Source organism: Megalops cyprinoides, chromosome 6 (assembly GCF_013368585.1).
Source record: "Megalops cyprinoides isolate fMegCyp1 chromosome 6, fMegCyp1.pri, whole genome shotgun sequence".
NCBI lineage: Eukaryota > Metazoa > Chordata > Actinopteri > Elopiformes > Megalopidae > Megalops > Megalops cyprinoides.
In genome coordinates this window covers 37,376,290-37,394,241 of record NC_050588.1, presented here as the reverse complement: position 1 = coordinate 37,394,241, position 17,952 = coordinate 37,376,290, and the positions used below count along the sequence as shown (strand labels likewise).

Genomic DNA, 17,952 nt, shown 5'->3' with positions numbered 1-17,952 from the left:
CAGTGTAAATTGTGCAAAGCAGTGAATGGAGCCAGCCATTTTAAGCCTTAAAGGAGGCCATATATATACCGTAGAATATGAAAAGAAAAGGGAAAAAAACAATGCGTTTATGGAATAAATGTAAGACGTCTAAGTAAAAAGAGTCTTGTAACATCAGATGCATAAATATGTAAGCCCTTTGCACTGTTGTGTTCAAGGCACTTTTGAGAAGTTTTTGAACATAATGCTTTGGCATTTTCTACAGTACAGTAAATAATATGCACAGATTATAAGGAAGTTCTTTGGTTGCCTACAGGAGATGTAAGAATTTAGTTTGCTTAAGTACTGTATAAAATGTACTACATATAAAATGAGGAAAATATAGAATTTGTGTGTGTGTGTGTGTGTGTGTGTGTGTGTGTGTGTGTGTGTGTGCGTCAGAGTTGGATATCTGCACTGGAATAAAAGGCCCAAAATTCTTTCGCATCATAATCCATGATCTTGTTCCCGTTGAAATCATGCTTAAACAGTGGGTATCTGTGCTGTGTGTCAGTGGTCCCTTCAAAGGTTGTTCACCATTCCATAAGCACTGCGCAAATGGTTCACAAGCTCACCCTTCTCTTTCTCCGGCAGGAAACTGGAGTTGGCGGCATTTAAATTCTGAAGGAATAAATCAAGAAGAAACAACTCTTTGAATCTAAACTCAATCCACTCAATGTGAATATAGCGCAGAGATATTGTGGAGAGATCAAATGCAGAGTCAATATGAAATCTTACCAGCCTTTTGAATTCATTCTCTGTAAATCCCATGTACTCCTGGGCAGTATTGTAGTCTGTGTCCAGGGTGGAGTTGAATATCAAAGGGTCATCGGTGTTCAAAGAGTAGTTGGCCTCATCCTCTTTAAACCTGGACAAGCACACCACATCCCCAGAATTCAATTAAAATAGAATTTCATTTGCAAGCAGATCTGTTTAAAAAGTAAAGTCATATTTTTATGCACTTAATGACCTTCGGAACAAGCGGTTGCACACTCAGCTCAGATACTGCAGTCTGAGGTAACGGATCGCTTGTGGTGTCGGGCAGAGAGGGGCTCACCTGATGAGGGGATGTTTGGTGAAATCTGGGTCACAGGCTCCTGTAAACTTACTAGATATTGGACAAACCTGGAGTCAAAGATCAGTGAATCATTAGAGGGCATGCCGTCACTGTCAAACACTTGCACCCACCTCTCTGACCGTGAGCTGTGAGTTTTTAAGACTGTTCTCAGCTTTGAGCCACACAGTTAGTTGCTGCTCTGTCTGGTACCAGATGGAGGCAATCTGAGTCTCTTAGTAACCATTTGCTGCACCATGAGAAACTGAAGTTCAGTTCTTGGCTTGTTTGGTCTGGTTCCACTCCTTTACATTACAGTACATTTCATTCGTATGATTTAGCCGATACTCTTATCCAGAATGACTTCCAGCACAAAAGCACATCCTTTAAATCCTTATGAGCAACAGTGTCAGACCAGACTTCCAGACACCTCCCATGTTGGTTATAGTAAATGTCACAAAACTACTTTCCCATATCAACTAAATGGAATTATCAGGTACTACTACTAGTACTGATAATAAAGACCTTTCATAAAAAAATTGCACTTGCCATGAGGTCAACATGCAATGATATTGAAGATGCTGTAGGTCATGTGTGGAATTAACTTGACTGCAAACAAACACCTTAAATTACACCCCAGATGGAACCTTACAGCACACTCCTGTAGTTTTATCACCGTGGCTGTTTAGTGTGCCCAGTCTGGGGCAGCAGTGTGGTGCAGTGGTAATGCAGCGCTCATAACAAAAGGTTGCTGGCTCGATTCCCCACTGGGGCATTGCTGTTGTATCCCTGGGCAAGGTACCCAACCCACAGCAGCACCTCAGCAAACCTCAAGCTGTATAAATGGATAAAACTGGATGTCACTCTGGATTAGAGTGTCTGCTAAAAGAAAATCTAATTGTCAAGTTAGAATGGACACACAGGCACCCATTTAAAAAATGAATTGCATATTCAGGGTGGATCACCCAGCTATTTTTTTTTTTTTTTTGGAAGAATTTACAGATTCTATACACATATTCCAATGTTAAAAAGGAAAAGAAAAGGCAATGTTGAAAGTAACTTCAATAACTTCAGTGTGCATCATCGTTGTAAGTACATTAGTGTCCAAGTTCATTCCAGTGCATTACAACTCCAGACCACCAGAGGTCACTGCAGACCCAACAATCCTTTTTACTTATAATTTAAAAATTAAAAAACGTTTATGCATTTGGCAGATTTAAAGGCATGATCGTAAATAAGACATCTTTGACACATACATCAGGGCTGTAATTTTCCATTTTTTTTTGTCTGGCTGTATAGAACACCAGAGGAAGTTCTGCATCTGATTATCGCTCTTTTTTTCAATTGGTGCATGCTGAACTATGTTGCTGAGAACATTCTGACCAAACCACACAATTTACCACCAACCCAGACATCTTTTGACATATGCAGATAAGGTCTGTAATTTTCCATTTTTTGTGTTTGGTTGCATAGAACAAAAAGTGTTGATTTATCTGGTTATCAATTTTTGTTATGTTGGTACATTCTGCACTATGTTGCAGAACATTCTGTCCAAACCACACAATTTACCACCCAGCCAGCATAAACAGTTTTTTTTTTTTTTTTTTATCAACTGACAATCCTTATATACACGCACACACACACGCACGCGCACACACACACACGCGCATACACGTCATCTAAATTTATATATATTATACAGGATTTCTTAGGATTGTAGTCACAATGCACAGGGTTGAAACATTTCTGACCGCTGTCTAACCCCCACCCCAACCCAATTACTCCTGTTAGAGGAGTCTTGGTCATTACCATCAGACATCTGCTCCACAGTGCTGGTCCATAATGGCACCAATGACAGTCAAACAAGATTCATAAAGGGGTCCAGAAACTGCACTGCAATTATCTTAAAACTCACTACCAAATGATGGTAGATTTCTGGTTTCCATGTCTGTGCAGTGATCTGTTAATATACTGGATAGTGGAGTGGACTCTTTACCCTCTAAGCAGTATTGATGCCACTATAAGGCTACACAACCTGCAGCTTTGCATTACACCCCCAATGGTTATAACTTTCACAAAAAATCATTTCACAATTGATTGACTGCATTTATTCAGTCCAACTCTTGGTATGACATTTAGTGTGAAAAATGCAGCAAATTAAAGACACAGAGCTATATAAAAAAGTTTAATTTTGTTTACATTAGATATAAAGGGTGTAGCAAGGCTTTTGAGCTTCAGAACTGGTGTCAACATCAAAAAGCGACCCCAGGTCCCGTAGGTCTTCTATGAGATGAAATCAGTTCATGCTGCTTTTCTCAAACTCACCTCAAAATGCATGTTCTGTTTAAGCAGCTTCTTGTACAGAGCCCCGTCCTCTATGGTGTGATAGCCATGCCCGATTCGCTCAGCTTTCAAGACTTCCACTGCCTAGAAGGGAATATAGAGTTCCACACACAGACTTTAAAATCCACCCCCTCCCCACTTCTGTCTGTTCTTTGCTGCCTTTTCACTGAGTACAAAACCATTTCACTGTAACCATGACATGGTTTGTATGAAAAATGTGGCTTCCATAACCTTGCAAAAGGGTCCTGAGAAAGCTGGTAATGCAGCATGCAATTCTAGTTAAATAATTACTTTAACACGTTATGGTTGTAGGCCACTGTGTTCATCAGTGTGAGAAGCTTATTGGGACACCGAGTAGATCACCGCAGACAGAGAGGTCTATCTCTTCCTAGTACCGAGGGTATTTTCTTAGTTGTGGACTTGGTCAGGTTTGTTCCAGAACATCTTGTAAAGATGTGGTGTAGTGGTGTGGTATGGTGTGGTTTGGTTTAGTTTATTTAGCAAGAACCATACACAACACCATTAGTTACACCATATTTAGCTATGAAGCTAATTTGAGTATGTAGTCCTTCAACAGGAATCGCATTAAAACACATTACAAGCAGGAAGCATCATGTCGCAACATTACAACATGAATATACAACATTCACAAAAAAAAAAAAAAAAGGATGGATGGAAAAGGACATTACATTTATCATGGAGCAAGTAGCCATAACAAAGGCTAATGTTTGCGACTGGGTGGTCTTAAGCCAAACTCGATTAAAAAAAAAATCGACACTATAGACACTAGATACTCTGTTAGTGGGTACTTAATTCCATGTCCCTGCTGCCTTGACCGTGAATGCTGTTTAGCCAAAAGCTGTCTTCCTGAAGATGCACCATACTCACTTCTACCTTTAGCCCCTGTCTCCCTAGCATTGTCCCTTGAATGGAGCATCCCTTGGTAAGGAGCAGGGTTTGTAACTAAAAGGTTGCTGGTTCCATTCCCAGCTGGGGCACTGCCGCTGTTCCCTTAGGCAAGGCACTTAACCCACAACTGCCTCAGTAAATATGCAGCTCTATAATTGGATGAAACTGCAATCTATGTAAGTCACTCTGGATAAGATATGCTAACTGTCAAGATGAAAGCTGGGATGATACTCACCTCTTTAACAACTGCCGCCTGGCCCACTTCCCCTGCGTGAACCGTCCTGTGGATCCCACTCCTCACCGCTTCCTGTTGACATCATCACCCATTAGTTGAGTCAGCCACAGGGATTGTCTACTGCCTAATGATTACATCATATTCTGTAGGAGTTCTGTTGAGAACTGACAAATTTCTCTAGCTGCACAAGTGCTAGCACGCTGATGCAAAGCTCTGAGCATCAGAGGAGACGCTCATCTCTACAGCTTGAGGGTGCAGATCAACAGCAGGACTGTCTGTTTCTATGTGCAGGTATTTCTGCACTTGGAAGCATGGCTAATTATTCTGAAGGCTAGAGTTTTTCTCCAAATGCTCCTCTATCTTCATGTTATAAATGACCGAAAACATCTAAACACGAGTGTGGTATTTTCACAACAGCAATCCAATTGCAAATGTTATCATTGCTGTGGGATATTTTCCACAAAGTAACGCTGTGCTCCTTCCCTTTAAGGTTTCCCACATTTTTAGACTGGTACTTAACCCTCACAGCCATGAATCAAAACCAACCTGAAACCAAGGTGATAAGGATGATGAGCAAGTCCAATTCTGAAAACCATTCAGCTAGTTAATGGACCCAAATACCAAGAAAGAAATTTTAAAGTTTATCTTGGCACTCCTCTCCATCCCACTAATCATAACCACAGAGGTTAGTGTGTACACATTTTATAATTATTATTCAACTGACATATGGTTTTCGCTAAACAATGGCCACAGTGTAATGGCATGTTTGGGGAAACTTCCCGAAGACATTCATAGTAATCAGCTAGGAGGGCTTGGGTGGTTTCTCTTCTACGTTTGGGCGTCAGACACTTATAGAGTGCTTGAATTGTAAGCAAAAAACATTTGTAAACCAGGCTTATGAGGGCTTAATGTTCATGTACTTTAAAGCATTTAATGCTAGCTGTGTCATTTTACGGCGTGGCAAGTTCAATAGTTGTACCTTGTTAAAGAGCTGGAGGACTGCACCACCTTGCCAATGAAACCCCTCATGTGCAATATATTATCGATATTATAAGTGCAATATGTGCAAGAAGCTCACGTACAGAAATTACTGATATTCTGCAACTTGTTACTTTAATAGGGCAGTTGCAGTATTTATTGTCCTATTTTATCTTTATTTTATGTTGTCTACCTCTATTCCTAACATGCTTGACTGTTAGTACTTTATTGATCCAAAAAGGAAATTGCCTTGCTATCTGCTATCTATCTTCCCTGTCTCTTGACCCCTCTTCACCACAATAAACGCCCCTGAGGCCCGGCTAAGGGCTAGCCTGCAAGTTATCGCAGTGAGACGGAGCAGTCGTCTGCACAAACTGCTTCAACACAGGACATATTTCACTGTGAACAGACACATTGATTCTTGCTTCAGGCTGGAGAGCATCAAACACACCAAGATTCTCTGAATTCTGTTTTCACAACTAGACGTGAACATTGTAACCTTTATATCTCTCAGGATAAGAATGTCCATCTGCTAGATGATATTAATGTAATGTACTATTAAAATTGATGGTGTCTGTTCACCCCAGCTTCTGTTCACCCCTTAAAGTAATTAGAAAGTAAAAACATGAAGTTTATAGTCTCCCTCTAACATCCTCACTCAGATTTTCTACACTACACACATCAATAGTTTCTGAGTGATGTTAACTCTTGTTTTCAACAGAAAAGATTTTAGATGAAGGCCACACAAGCCTTTAACTTGTGCTTTCTTTTTAAAAACTCAGAGGTGATGACTAACACACAGGCAACTGATTGACCTGATGTGCTTCAAGCGATCCTTGAAGCATAAATGATTGTGGGTGATATCTTTTTTGTGACCTGCAGAGGCAAATACCCAGGAAACATACAGCACTGGGCTGACACAAAGCACAAATCAACAGATCTCGTGAAGTGAGCCTCCTACAATGTTTTAAAAGTCTAAAGGTTTGAAAGGAAGCAGTAATGCTTGGTATGTTACTGTCACTTCTTGGTCATGTAGAGAGGGGGTGATCCAGCAGGTCAGACCACCACAGTGCTCCATTATGGGATGCATTCCCACTCTCATTTTGAAAAGGATTGTCCATGAATTACACAGGATTCATCAGCTCCTACATACATGTACATCTAATGGTATCTTCTCACACTGGGACATTTTAATACAGTTTAAAATGGAGCACAAGCTTACACAAGAATAAATGGAAGGAAACGCTGTCCGTATGGCACAGCATAGTTTTGTACAGACAATTTTCACTTACAGAACATAGGCATAGGCATAACTTTTGTCAATGGTAAACAATGCTATGCCTTGCATTAACTGAGTGTGGACTGAAATAAGTCACTCTGTAAACACATTGTATTTCCAGTATTGTGCATCTTCAGAGATCATTGATTCATGGCATGATGGATTTATAGCTTGATTAGTAATTCTCTTTCCTCATAATGAATCATTATTAAATTATTATTATTATTATTATTATTATTATTATGTTGGCTTTACCTCAAAGGCTTCCCTGTGCTGTGGACGTGCTGTGCAGTCCTGGGATTCGTCTCCTGCCAGGTCGATGGCCACCACCCCCTTTTTCTGATACTTCTTACACAGCTCCACCACCTCCATGGACCAGTCTGCACAACAGACACGCGCGCACACACGCGCGCGCGCGCACACACACACACATTAGAGAAGGGTCTAACATCATCTCATGTCTCACTCAAATAGGTGCAGTCTTAAAACTACATCCATGTATAACATTGAAATGCAGTTCAGAAGGTTTAAAAAATGGCTGTACAGCCACAGTCTGTACATTCTCATACATTCTTTTACACTTCCACATTATTCAAGCTTTATCACAACATCACCACCATCACAGCATGGCTGACTTTCACATTTAGACACTCCAGAGCAAATTGGTAGGCTAATATTGAATCTGAGAGAATTTACAGCATATTACATGTGAAAGTTTCAGTTTAGCAGTGTGTTGAAGCTCCTCCCGTCTGGCATATTGTGTTGTATATGTGTGCTGGTCCACGCTCACACCTGCGGTTGTGGTTGTTGGTTCCCTTATTTTGTGTAAAGTTCTGTGTCATTTTGTTGGATGCACTTGACCTTGTAACTTTGGGAGTTGCTCTGGATGAGAGCTCTGAATGTGTGCTAAATGACAAAAATGTAATGTAATATATGGAGTGTTGATCTACAGTAAATGAAAACCACATTTATCTGCGTGAGAGGATGCTTGCAGTACTGCTTTCTGCAGTAAAAATGTAAAACGTGGACAAGACATGCTTTAATATCCTCTTGCCAAAGAACAGACTTCAGCAAGTTAACAACTTAAGGATGGTTGGCAGCAGGCCAATTTGCTACATACTCGGCCTTCTTTCTTGCCAATTATGGCAAATTCTAAACGTCGCTACTTTTAGACATCATTCAAACCCTTACATTTCCAGGCAAGTAAATGATAAATGAGAGAATGCATTTTCAGACCGAGCTCCGTGCCAGCTCCTAAACGCAGATGCAGTGTCTCCTAGAATGCTAGTCTTGGACAGGACATCGGAGCAGGGCTGAAAGTGGGAATGGGGGCAGATGGTCAGGAGAGGAAAGACTGGGGGAGTTACTTGGCTGGTGGCGCATGCAGCATAGAATGGACCTGGCCTTCACGCCGAACTTCTTCTCTCCCTCGCTCAGTCCCTGGTTCACCAGATCCACCACCTCGTCTGGGGTCAGGTCGCCTCTGGGGGGGGGGGGAGACACGGAAAATGTCAGTAAAGCAAATCTCACGGAAATGGGTCCAGGAGCCAAGGAAGCGCACTGCAGGCTTCCTGACGAGTTTCAGCTGGCCCTGTCTTTTGGGAGTTTTACAACAGAGGCTCTGGGAACTTCCCTCTCTGGTTTTCTTTGTCTGCCAGCTCATTGCAGCTGTAGGCCATAGTGAAGGCAATGATGTACGAATTTCGACGGGAAGATACGGGAATGCAAAAGACTCTCTGGGCGTCTTCGAGAGAGAGCTGTAAACTCATCTTTTCTAGCTGTCTCTCTAGTCTACCTTCCTCTCTATCTGTCTATCTATCTATCTATCTATCTTTATTTTCTATAAAAAGCACTCTACACTGGTTTAGCACTCAGTATCTTACTGACCTCTTGTAATACTTCTCGATAAGTACATCACTATGCTAAGAGTAGTTATTTGGAAGTTGTTCTGGGTAAGAGCATCTGCTAAATGATGTGATGTAATGTGATGCTGCACACTGGACTGACCAAAACCCTCTGAAGGATGGTCATTGCTCAACACCTCAAAAAAATTTAAAACGAGAGCATGAAGGATTATTAAAATAAAGAATATACTCAATAACTCTAATTACTTCCATAAGAATTCCCTTTGTCCCTTTTTCTAGCTTTGTGACTAGAAAAACATATTTAATATAATTGTATCGATATTTATTATATTAATAGAATTATGGCAGTATTACAATTATAAACAAAATACTATTTGCTTGGGCCTGTTGAAGTGAATTTAACTGAGTGACGTAACTGATAAGAGCAATATCACTGATCCTGCGTAATCACATTGGAAAAAACTGGTAGGTGGCACCCAAACATGGGAGATGGACAAACTGCAAACTTACTCTTTTTGGTTCCAGGGTATAGGGTCTACTTTACTGTTGGCCAGAAGGTGTGGACTGTACCTCACCTCCACGTATACCACTCCTTCTTTGGCTTTCGACTCCACAAACTCACAGGCTATTCTTTTGATTGCTTCCCTGTCACCCCTGCGGAGAGACGAGGTTTATTAGCAGCTCAAGTTTCATGCTGCTGTACATGTAATTAAGGACACCAGCACTTCCTGTATCAGGTTTGTTCAACTATAATTGAGGTCAAAAAAGATTAAATTGTCCTGGTAATTGTATGGAAAAGCTTTTCACAGGTGCAGCTTTAAGTGTTGACTTAAGGCCACTATATCATTGGACTTAGCTTCACTAAGGACCAAATGACATGACATTGCTATGTGCCTACAGAGAACATTGGGTGATTTGTTTAGAGATGTCGTTACAGAATCTTAATGAAATAAAAAGCCTTGCAACCCAGCCCAGTCCATGATGTAGGGACACTGCAATGCACTGATTCCTTTGAGCTGAATTGTTCATGTTGCTGTGTCATGTCACAGAAAAAAGATTTAATCCCACCAGCCATTGTGTGTTGCTGTGAGAAAGCCACTCCTAACGCCTCAACGGCTGATCCTTTTAGCCCTTTCTGAGAGAATGTTCACCTGCAACAGGTTCTTTCTTAATTTCGGTTACTGTGATGCTTCTATTATCTCTGTAGGGAGGAAACCACCCTACACTTACTCAGATGTTCCAAAACAAGATGGCTCTGGACACAGCAAAGATCACATGGCCTCGAAAACACTTGTACCAGCATGTAAATATGACTGTTGTAACAGTTTAACAGTTAAAATCTCACAACAGCCAAATATAGCTACAGTAGCTTGTGTGGGTGTTTGAAGGCCCAATAAATAATGCTTCTTTTTTACTGTAAGCCTTTCTTTATGAGAGGGGCTTTATTCTAGGAGTATGTTATAGGATACCATTAGGCTGGAATCTTAACACTTTGCACTTGTGGAACAGACAACATAAAATATGTCAGGAAGGACAGACATCAGTACTGGGTGACTAAGTTACACTGACAATCAGACATTGTGCTGAAGCAAAAAAGTGTTTTATATCACAGTATCCTATTTGCCTAAGTTCTGAGTATAAATACATGCAGTTTATCTTTAGTACACTGAATACAGTAACATTATGTCAAGTTCTGAGCACCACACAATAAGAACATTATTTAAGCTCCACCGTAGAGCAACAAGACTGACTCTGGATATCAAATTTATAAATTTTAAAAAGGATTTTTAAAGAGAAGTACATAAGCAGAATAAGCAACATTGAAACTCTGACAGTTCCCATGACCCACAAGGCACTCTTCTGCATTCTGACATTTTCCCAAACGCAGCCTGCATTAACACCATTCCAGAGATCTGGTGAGGGTGGGGAATGATCCACATCGAATTGGGTATGTACAAAGTGGGGGGGGTGGGGGGGGCGACATGTGACAGTGACAGATTCAGGAGTGATTTGGTTTTACAGTATAACACATACTCATGACCAAGAAGGATAAATATTACAAAAGGCACTGTGCTGTGTACAAAAGGGGTAGGTTGGGTGTGTGTGTGTGTGTGTGTGTGTGTGTGTGTGTGTGTGTGTGTGTGTTCTGATTTTGTCACGCAATCATTAGCTGTACTTTCCAATGATGTACTATCAATGTGTGTATTATCAATTATGCAATTCTCTTTAATTGTGTATCAGTGTATCAGTGGCACAGTGGCAAGGCGCAGTGCTTGTAACGAAAAGGCTACAGGTTTGATCCCCCACTGAGGCACTGTTACTGTTCCTCTTGGGCAAGGTACTTAACCCAGGATTGCCCCAGTAAATATCCAGCTGTATAGACGGGTAACATGTGAAATTGCCACCTATGTAAGTCGCTCTCGATAAGAGTGTTGTCTGATAAATTCCAATAATGTAATGTAATGCGCAATGCGGGGAACAGGATAAGAGGCAGAAAGTAAGTGGATTTGTGAGGAGTCCTGGACGGTTAACCAGGCTTACTGGTTCGACAAAAGAGAGAGGGTGCAGCAATTTGATGTGATCAAAAGGGAATGAGCCGTAGATGGTTGACCTTAGTTAAATGAACGCACTTGCTGTTCAAGCCAAGCAACTTAAAATGTTCTTCGTGAAATGTATAGTTCCACAGTTTCAAGCTCACTTGTTTCCTGTATTTTATCTCGCCCTTACTACAGCACTTTTCTGAAAAACAAGTGGTTTAACCACAGAAAATATCTGACATCCATCAGTATAAAGGGCAAATTCAACAGTAAATAAAGAAAATTGCAATAACAATTTGCTAATTACTTCATAAGCTTCGTTACATCACATTGTCATTTGGCAGACACTCTTATCCAGAGCGACTTATATTAAGACAAAGAAACCCTCACCTGGACTTCTACTACGTTAAGAAAGTACTTTGTTCAAGGGTGCGATACCATTCTCTTACCAGGTATCTGGTCCATGTCCCTCAGGTCCAGAGCCCAGTGCTCTGACCTACACAACGCATCAAATGCTAGTTATAATATAGTGACCTGCAGGATCTGCTTTACACCTTTGCTGGTACTATAATTATAAATATGTGTTTAGAATGTGAAAGTGAGAGGCTGATGGTAACCCCTCTTTTTTTAGCCCACTGTCCTCTTTACAGCAGTGTAGCATAGTGGTAGGGAGCCAGGCTCGTAAACTGAAAGGTTGTGGGTTCGATCCCCCACTGGGGCACTGCTGCTGTACCCTTGGGTAAGGTGCTTAACAGTTTCCTCGGTAAATATCCAACTGTATAAATGGATAGCATGTAACACTGTAACCTATGTAAGTCGCTCTGGATAATAAGAGTGTCTGTAAAATGACAGTAATGTGACTGACCGGAAGCCGGTGCAGACACTGCGGAGACATCAGGAGCCGGGCGGGACTTACGCAATGACGTGCATGTACTGGCCGAATTTGCTGAGGAAATCGGTGAGGGAGGAGGGCTGCTGAAGGGTAACAAAGCGCGCCAGGCCTTCGGGTGTGTCTGCAGGTAGCGCTATTTCTCGCCTCCTGCAACGCACAGTCAGACAAGCGTGCCGCTCAGAACCACATTTACATTTATTTATTTAGCAGACGCTTTTATCCAAAGCGACGTACAAAAGTGCATACAGTAAGTATAGGGACAGTACGGGGACAGGATGCGTACAGTTCCACAATGAGACCGTAGTTCTCAGCTGAGAGCAAAGTCTGTCTGAAGACGCAGTACTAGCTAATTTTATACAACTACAGGGTATAGGGCAACTAACAAGATCCAAATTCAAAAACAGCGCAATGAGTGCCAAAGTTAAAGATGATAACAAAAAACAAAAACACACACACACACACACACACACACACACACACACACACACACACACACCCACCAATTTAACAATCTCAGTTCAAATGCTTAAGTAGCCAAAGGTACTTGTGTCTGCACAGCAGCTGACACTCTGAATTCTTGCCAGATAGGCAGAATTACTTGATTGTGAAGCTGGTGGCAGCCCTCTTTCCTATGAATAGGGTGTGCTGGCTGTGGTTCAAAGAGACCTGTAAGACCATTTCAAAGTCTTTATCGTTCAAGGTTGAATAAATATTTAATCTAACCCGGTGACAAGGCTTCAGTTAATCATATTTTACTGGTTTCTGTGCAACCGTCTTTCACTTTCTTCACAGGAAGAAGCTCTGCGATCAGTTTCACAATCAAGTAAGCCTGCACTTTAAGTGTAATATAGGTAACATACAGAAACAAACACACACGCAGTATATTTCACTTACCGTGCAACATCCAGAATGGTGTCTAGTCGGATAGCACCGTCAAGGTGAACATGCAGCTCCACCTGAGTACAAAAAATACATGACAAGTAAATCAGTTTTATCTTTTGGATTCTCTTAATATTCAGCCAGAGCTGAATCTTTGGGACTTCAGATGCATGATTCTGGTCTTGAATGAAGTGAAATGACAAAACAATATCAAGCAACAGAGCAAAAGTCGTATTCACAAGGCCAGTACATAGAATCAATGTTCAAAAATTATGACTAAACACATCAGCCTTACAAAACAATCATGCACAAATACTGTATACACTTTAAACACATCACATGGAATTCACCTGTCGGATGAAGTGATTCCCAAAAAAAAAGTATTTGGCACACATGACATGTACACAGATGTTGAATGAGAAAATGTCACCCACTGCACATAAATAGCAAGCCACAGATGCAGATTACCATGCAAACCAGCAGGTTTTGCAATGGTTTCAAAACAATGTTCCGATTGTCAAAACAGAATTCAGAGAATCTAGGTGTGTTTTACGCTGTCCAGCCTGAAAAATAATATATTTTAGCAGTAGTACATAAAAGCTGGAGACTGCTCTTATTCAGCACTGAATTAGCTGAACAAAGACACTTTTTGATTAAGCTGCCCATCTCCTACCCATCCTCCTCCTCCTGCCCATCTTTCATTCACCATTTAGCAGATGCTGTTATCCAGAGCGATTTACATAGGTTACAATTTCAGCCATTTATGCAGCTCATTATTTACTGTGGCAATTCTGGGTTTAGTACCATGCCTAAGGGTATAGCAGTAGTGATCCCAGCAAGGAATTGAACCAGCAACCTTTCAGTTCCTTACCGATGTGTTGCACTGCTACCACATCTCCTATGGAGGCCTGCGCCTGGACACACGCGCGCACGCACACGCACGCACACACACGCACACGCACGCACACACACGCACACGCACGCACACACACGCGCACGCGCACACGCGCGCACGCACACACGCACGCACGCACACGCACGCACACGCACACACACGCGCGCACGCGCACACGCACGCACACACGCACACACACACGCGCGCACACACACACGAGCACGCGCACGCACACACGCACGCACACGCGCGCACGCACACACGCACGCACACGCACGCACGCACGCGCGCACGCACACACGCGCACGCACACGCGCACGCACACACGCGCACACACGCACGCACACACGCACGCACGCACGCACGCACGCACGCACGCACACACACACGCACGCACGCGTGCACACGCACGCACACACACGCACGCACGCACACACACGCACACGCGCACACACACACGCACTCAGCTGGAGTGAAAAGCTAAAGCTGTAGAGCGGGTCCAGTGAGTGCTGGGCACGCTGCTCTCATGCCAGCAGCCAGGGACCTGTGCAATGCTGGCAGATGGCAGTGATAAAGCCAGTTTGCAGTCGTACACAACAACCGGGTGCTGTCCTGATCATCTCCAAGCCTGTCGCATCACACAAGCTGTAATCAGGAGAGTGTTTGCTTTTTTTTTTCCCTCATTCTGACATGTCTTTCATCTTCGCATTTCTTTTTTTTCTCTTCCTGGCCTGCCTCTAGATTGACTAATGGGATAAAATCATAAGGCCACTGTATTTTTTAAATGGTCTAGGCTGTACACATGCAAGAGATGTTAAGCAGGGGTGATGGAAGAGCAGCATAGAGGGAAATCTGAACATAGTCTTTTACACAATATCAGCGTAATTGAAAGGGTTTCAAATTCATATTTATTAGTTAACCATCGCCAATGCATATTTTTAATCCTTCGCTTGATTGAATTACTCTCACAAAACAACATATACTCAAAAACACTAAGATAAGCAGCCCAACGGTCTACCGGGTTGTCATTTCTGTTGCTCAAAATCATTTTCAATCATAACTGAAATGTAACTGCAACAACTTCTTAGATGTGCACTTAATCAACGTTTTGGACACAGTGGTATTTCTTTGTTCTCCCGGAATCAGCCGGGTCTTTACAGCATAGAGACGAGAGGGAAGACTGAGTCACGGGTGCACGCTTGCGTGGATAGCAGGGCGGAATGCAGCGGCTTTAAATGGGAGATGTGTGATTGTACTGCTGCTGTACCCTTGGGCAAAGTACTTAACCCAGAACTGCCTCAAAAAATATCCAGCTGATAAAATTGTAACCTATTGTATGTAAGTCATTCTGGAGAAAAGCATCAGCTAAATGAAAATAATGTGATGTAGTAATAATAATGTAGCAATTTGTGACAGCAGTGTGGCTCACCGTACCACCACTGGTGTGATATTCCCTCATGTCTCTGAAGGGTCGATGCCAAAACGCATGCTAGGAAGGCAGGACTTATAACCAGATGATGGCTGGTTCCGTTGACCAGGGAGACACTGCAGTTGTGTCCCTACTATATTTTTTTTTCTTTCAGTAAACACCAGTAAAATGTGCAAGCTGTGCAATTTCCCCTGAATGTCTGCTCAGTGACTAAATTACACAACATGGTGTGATATAATGAGAACGCTGACCAGTCACAAGTTTAGTGTTGGTCAGGAACAGAAGCTTAAAATATTACTTCTCACTTCCTTGTTCACCTTGGCAGTGTAGTGTTTGCACTATTCGCAACTTTAAGAGATTCAAACAATCATACAGGAACAGTACAGACCCCTATGGTGCAGTTCAATCTATTCTCAATTCTGCATCATCTCATCTCATCTCTACCACATTTCATCAATGAAGATTTATTTGTTACAATTATTATTGTAGCAGAATGCAATGGGACTGTTTTATTGTGTATGCAGCTCTTGGTCATTATGATACATATGTATCTTGTGGGAAAAAATTGTTTTAGCAAGACATGTTATGATTCTGTCCCTAGATTTAGGGAAATGGATTAGACAGAATCCATTCTTTTCAATTTGCCCTTTAAAAATTATGCTGTCAATCTCACGGGAAAAAAAAAGCTTTGAAGATGCTTCTAGGACCTTGATGTTTTTATGTTGGTTTTCAAAGGTTTCAGGTAAGCATTAATACAAATACCTGCGGGGGAGTTCAGTGACAATTACTGACAGAAGTCCACTTAGACATTGCTAAATCACAACCGCGCTGGTGAATTATTGATGATCACTCATGGATCATCAATTAACACCACATTTATCATAAAAAAATGACATTGTTTCTCACAGATCAATGCGGTACAGGTATTCTTAATGTTATACAGACTGAACTTAAACTGTTTAATACAACGGATGCTTCCTTCCTGCGTTTTAGCTTCGTTAAAACCACTGCTTCCTCTGTGGCAGAGGCAGCCGCTGCTCGTAACTGAACTTAAACTAATTCATCGCGGATGCCTACCCCTACCCTCACTTCATGTATGGTTAAACGTAACGTTGACACTTTTTGTAACCAGTTTTCTCTGACGTGTGTGAGCGCGTAAATGTGCGATAGTGTTCACCTATGTGCTCAATGCTATGATAAAGTACAGACTTATTTTGTTCCACGGAATTTTAACTGACGGCGAAGCATTCCGTCTGGTTAATGAATAGTAAAAGATACCGATATTAAAATCTTATATGCACACAGGTGACTGTGTAATGGGAAAGCGCGATACTTTTTTCTTACACTTTATTCCTTTCTTAAACGTAAAATTTTAACCACGTTGGTCGCTTGTTTCAGAAGGACGCTATCCGTCTTTTCTTACCTTAGGCTTGTTAAATGCCGCTTGCGGAGTACTGATGGACTGGTCTGCCATAATGAAACAGAAAGTGCGCGGGCTGAGAGCGCAATCTGAGCGTGGCCGACTTGCACTTCTTCTTATAACATGCTGCACCCGCTGACATCAGATTTATTCCAGCCCACTAGCTGAGTAAGAGAGGTACTCAGGGTTAAGCCCTCGCTTTGAAAGTTTCGACATCGTGATAGCGCACGCTGCATGAGGCAATTGTATGTTTCGAACCAGTAAATCTCAGTGGGCAGTCGTGCTGTATATTACATTACATTACATTTAGTAGACGCTCTAATCCAGAGCGATTTCCAACACAAAATAACAGAAGTGTGTCCATTCAAGATGAATGGGCAACAGTGTCAGACCAGGCTAACGACACTGACAGACCAGTGAGTGTGAGCACAACACTATTCAATCCCTGTGACAAGTTAACTGATTTAGCAGAACACCAGATGCTCTTTCCACAGCTAATGAAATACTGTTATCCCGGAATTTATTTGGGGTATTCTCACATCCTGGGCCTAATCTCTGGAATTCTTAGTTTAGTGGGGGAAGTGTACAAAGTCTCCAGTGACCAACAAGGGCGGAGAGACTATCACTGTCAGAACACAGATTGCAGAGGAAGGAAGTCAGTTTTGTTTTTAACCCAAAGTTTAGTGATCTCGGCACATAAAACACGTGTATATGAATTGCACAAGATGACTTTATTGTCATTTTGTAACCTTTGACTTATGGGAGGCAGGTTCTGTGACCACCTTTGTCTAGCTGACATTACAGTGATACACTAAACATCAGGTTGAGCCTGTGTCACCGCCCTCTCTCCAACTGTGTACTAATATTTCAGGATATTTCACAGTGCTGATACCCTGATTACATTCCTGCATTCTGATGCACTGCACTTTTTTTTTTTTTTGTTTGTGGGTGTGGTCATTGTGTATTGCAAATATGTATGAGGGTTATTTACTGTCAACATGCAGAGGTGGGTGGCAGGGTAGAAGGAAATCAAGTTCAAGGTCTACTATGCAGTGCTCTCAGGGCTTCGACGTTGAGACAAGGTTGCCATCTGGTGGAGAACCACCCCCGCCTATGGTTTGATAAATCCCCCTCAGTTTTTCATTCAGGAGCCCTTTACCACTGCAATAATTAAATAAAAGTACTTTAAATAAATAAATGCATGAAAAAGTCTGTTAGG

General features: G+C 41.9%; 1 protein-coding gene across 1 annotated transcript; it reads right to left on the bottom strand.

The window, feature by feature from the left end:
* Window positions 1–290: 290 nt before the first annotated feature.
* On the bottom strand, window positions 291–16,829 carry LOC118779207 (adenosine deaminase-like). The gene is made up of 11 exons (XM_036531182.1): window positions 16,737–16,829; window positions 13,005–13,066; window positions 12,135–12,257; window positions 9,192–9,335; window positions 8,184–8,299; window positions 7,072–7,196; window positions 4,560–4,631; window positions 3,398–3,499; window positions 1,076–1,143; window positions 757–886; window positions 291–639 (listed from the first exon to the last, which is right to left on the bottom strand). Exons 1-11 carry the CDS (start codon window positions 16,785–16,787, stop codon window positions 541–543), a joined length of 1,092 nt encoding a protein of 363 aa, XP_036387075.1. The 5' UTR covers window positions 16,788–16,829; the 3' UTR covers window positions 291–540.
* Window positions 16,830–17,952: the final 1,123 nt, after the last annotated feature.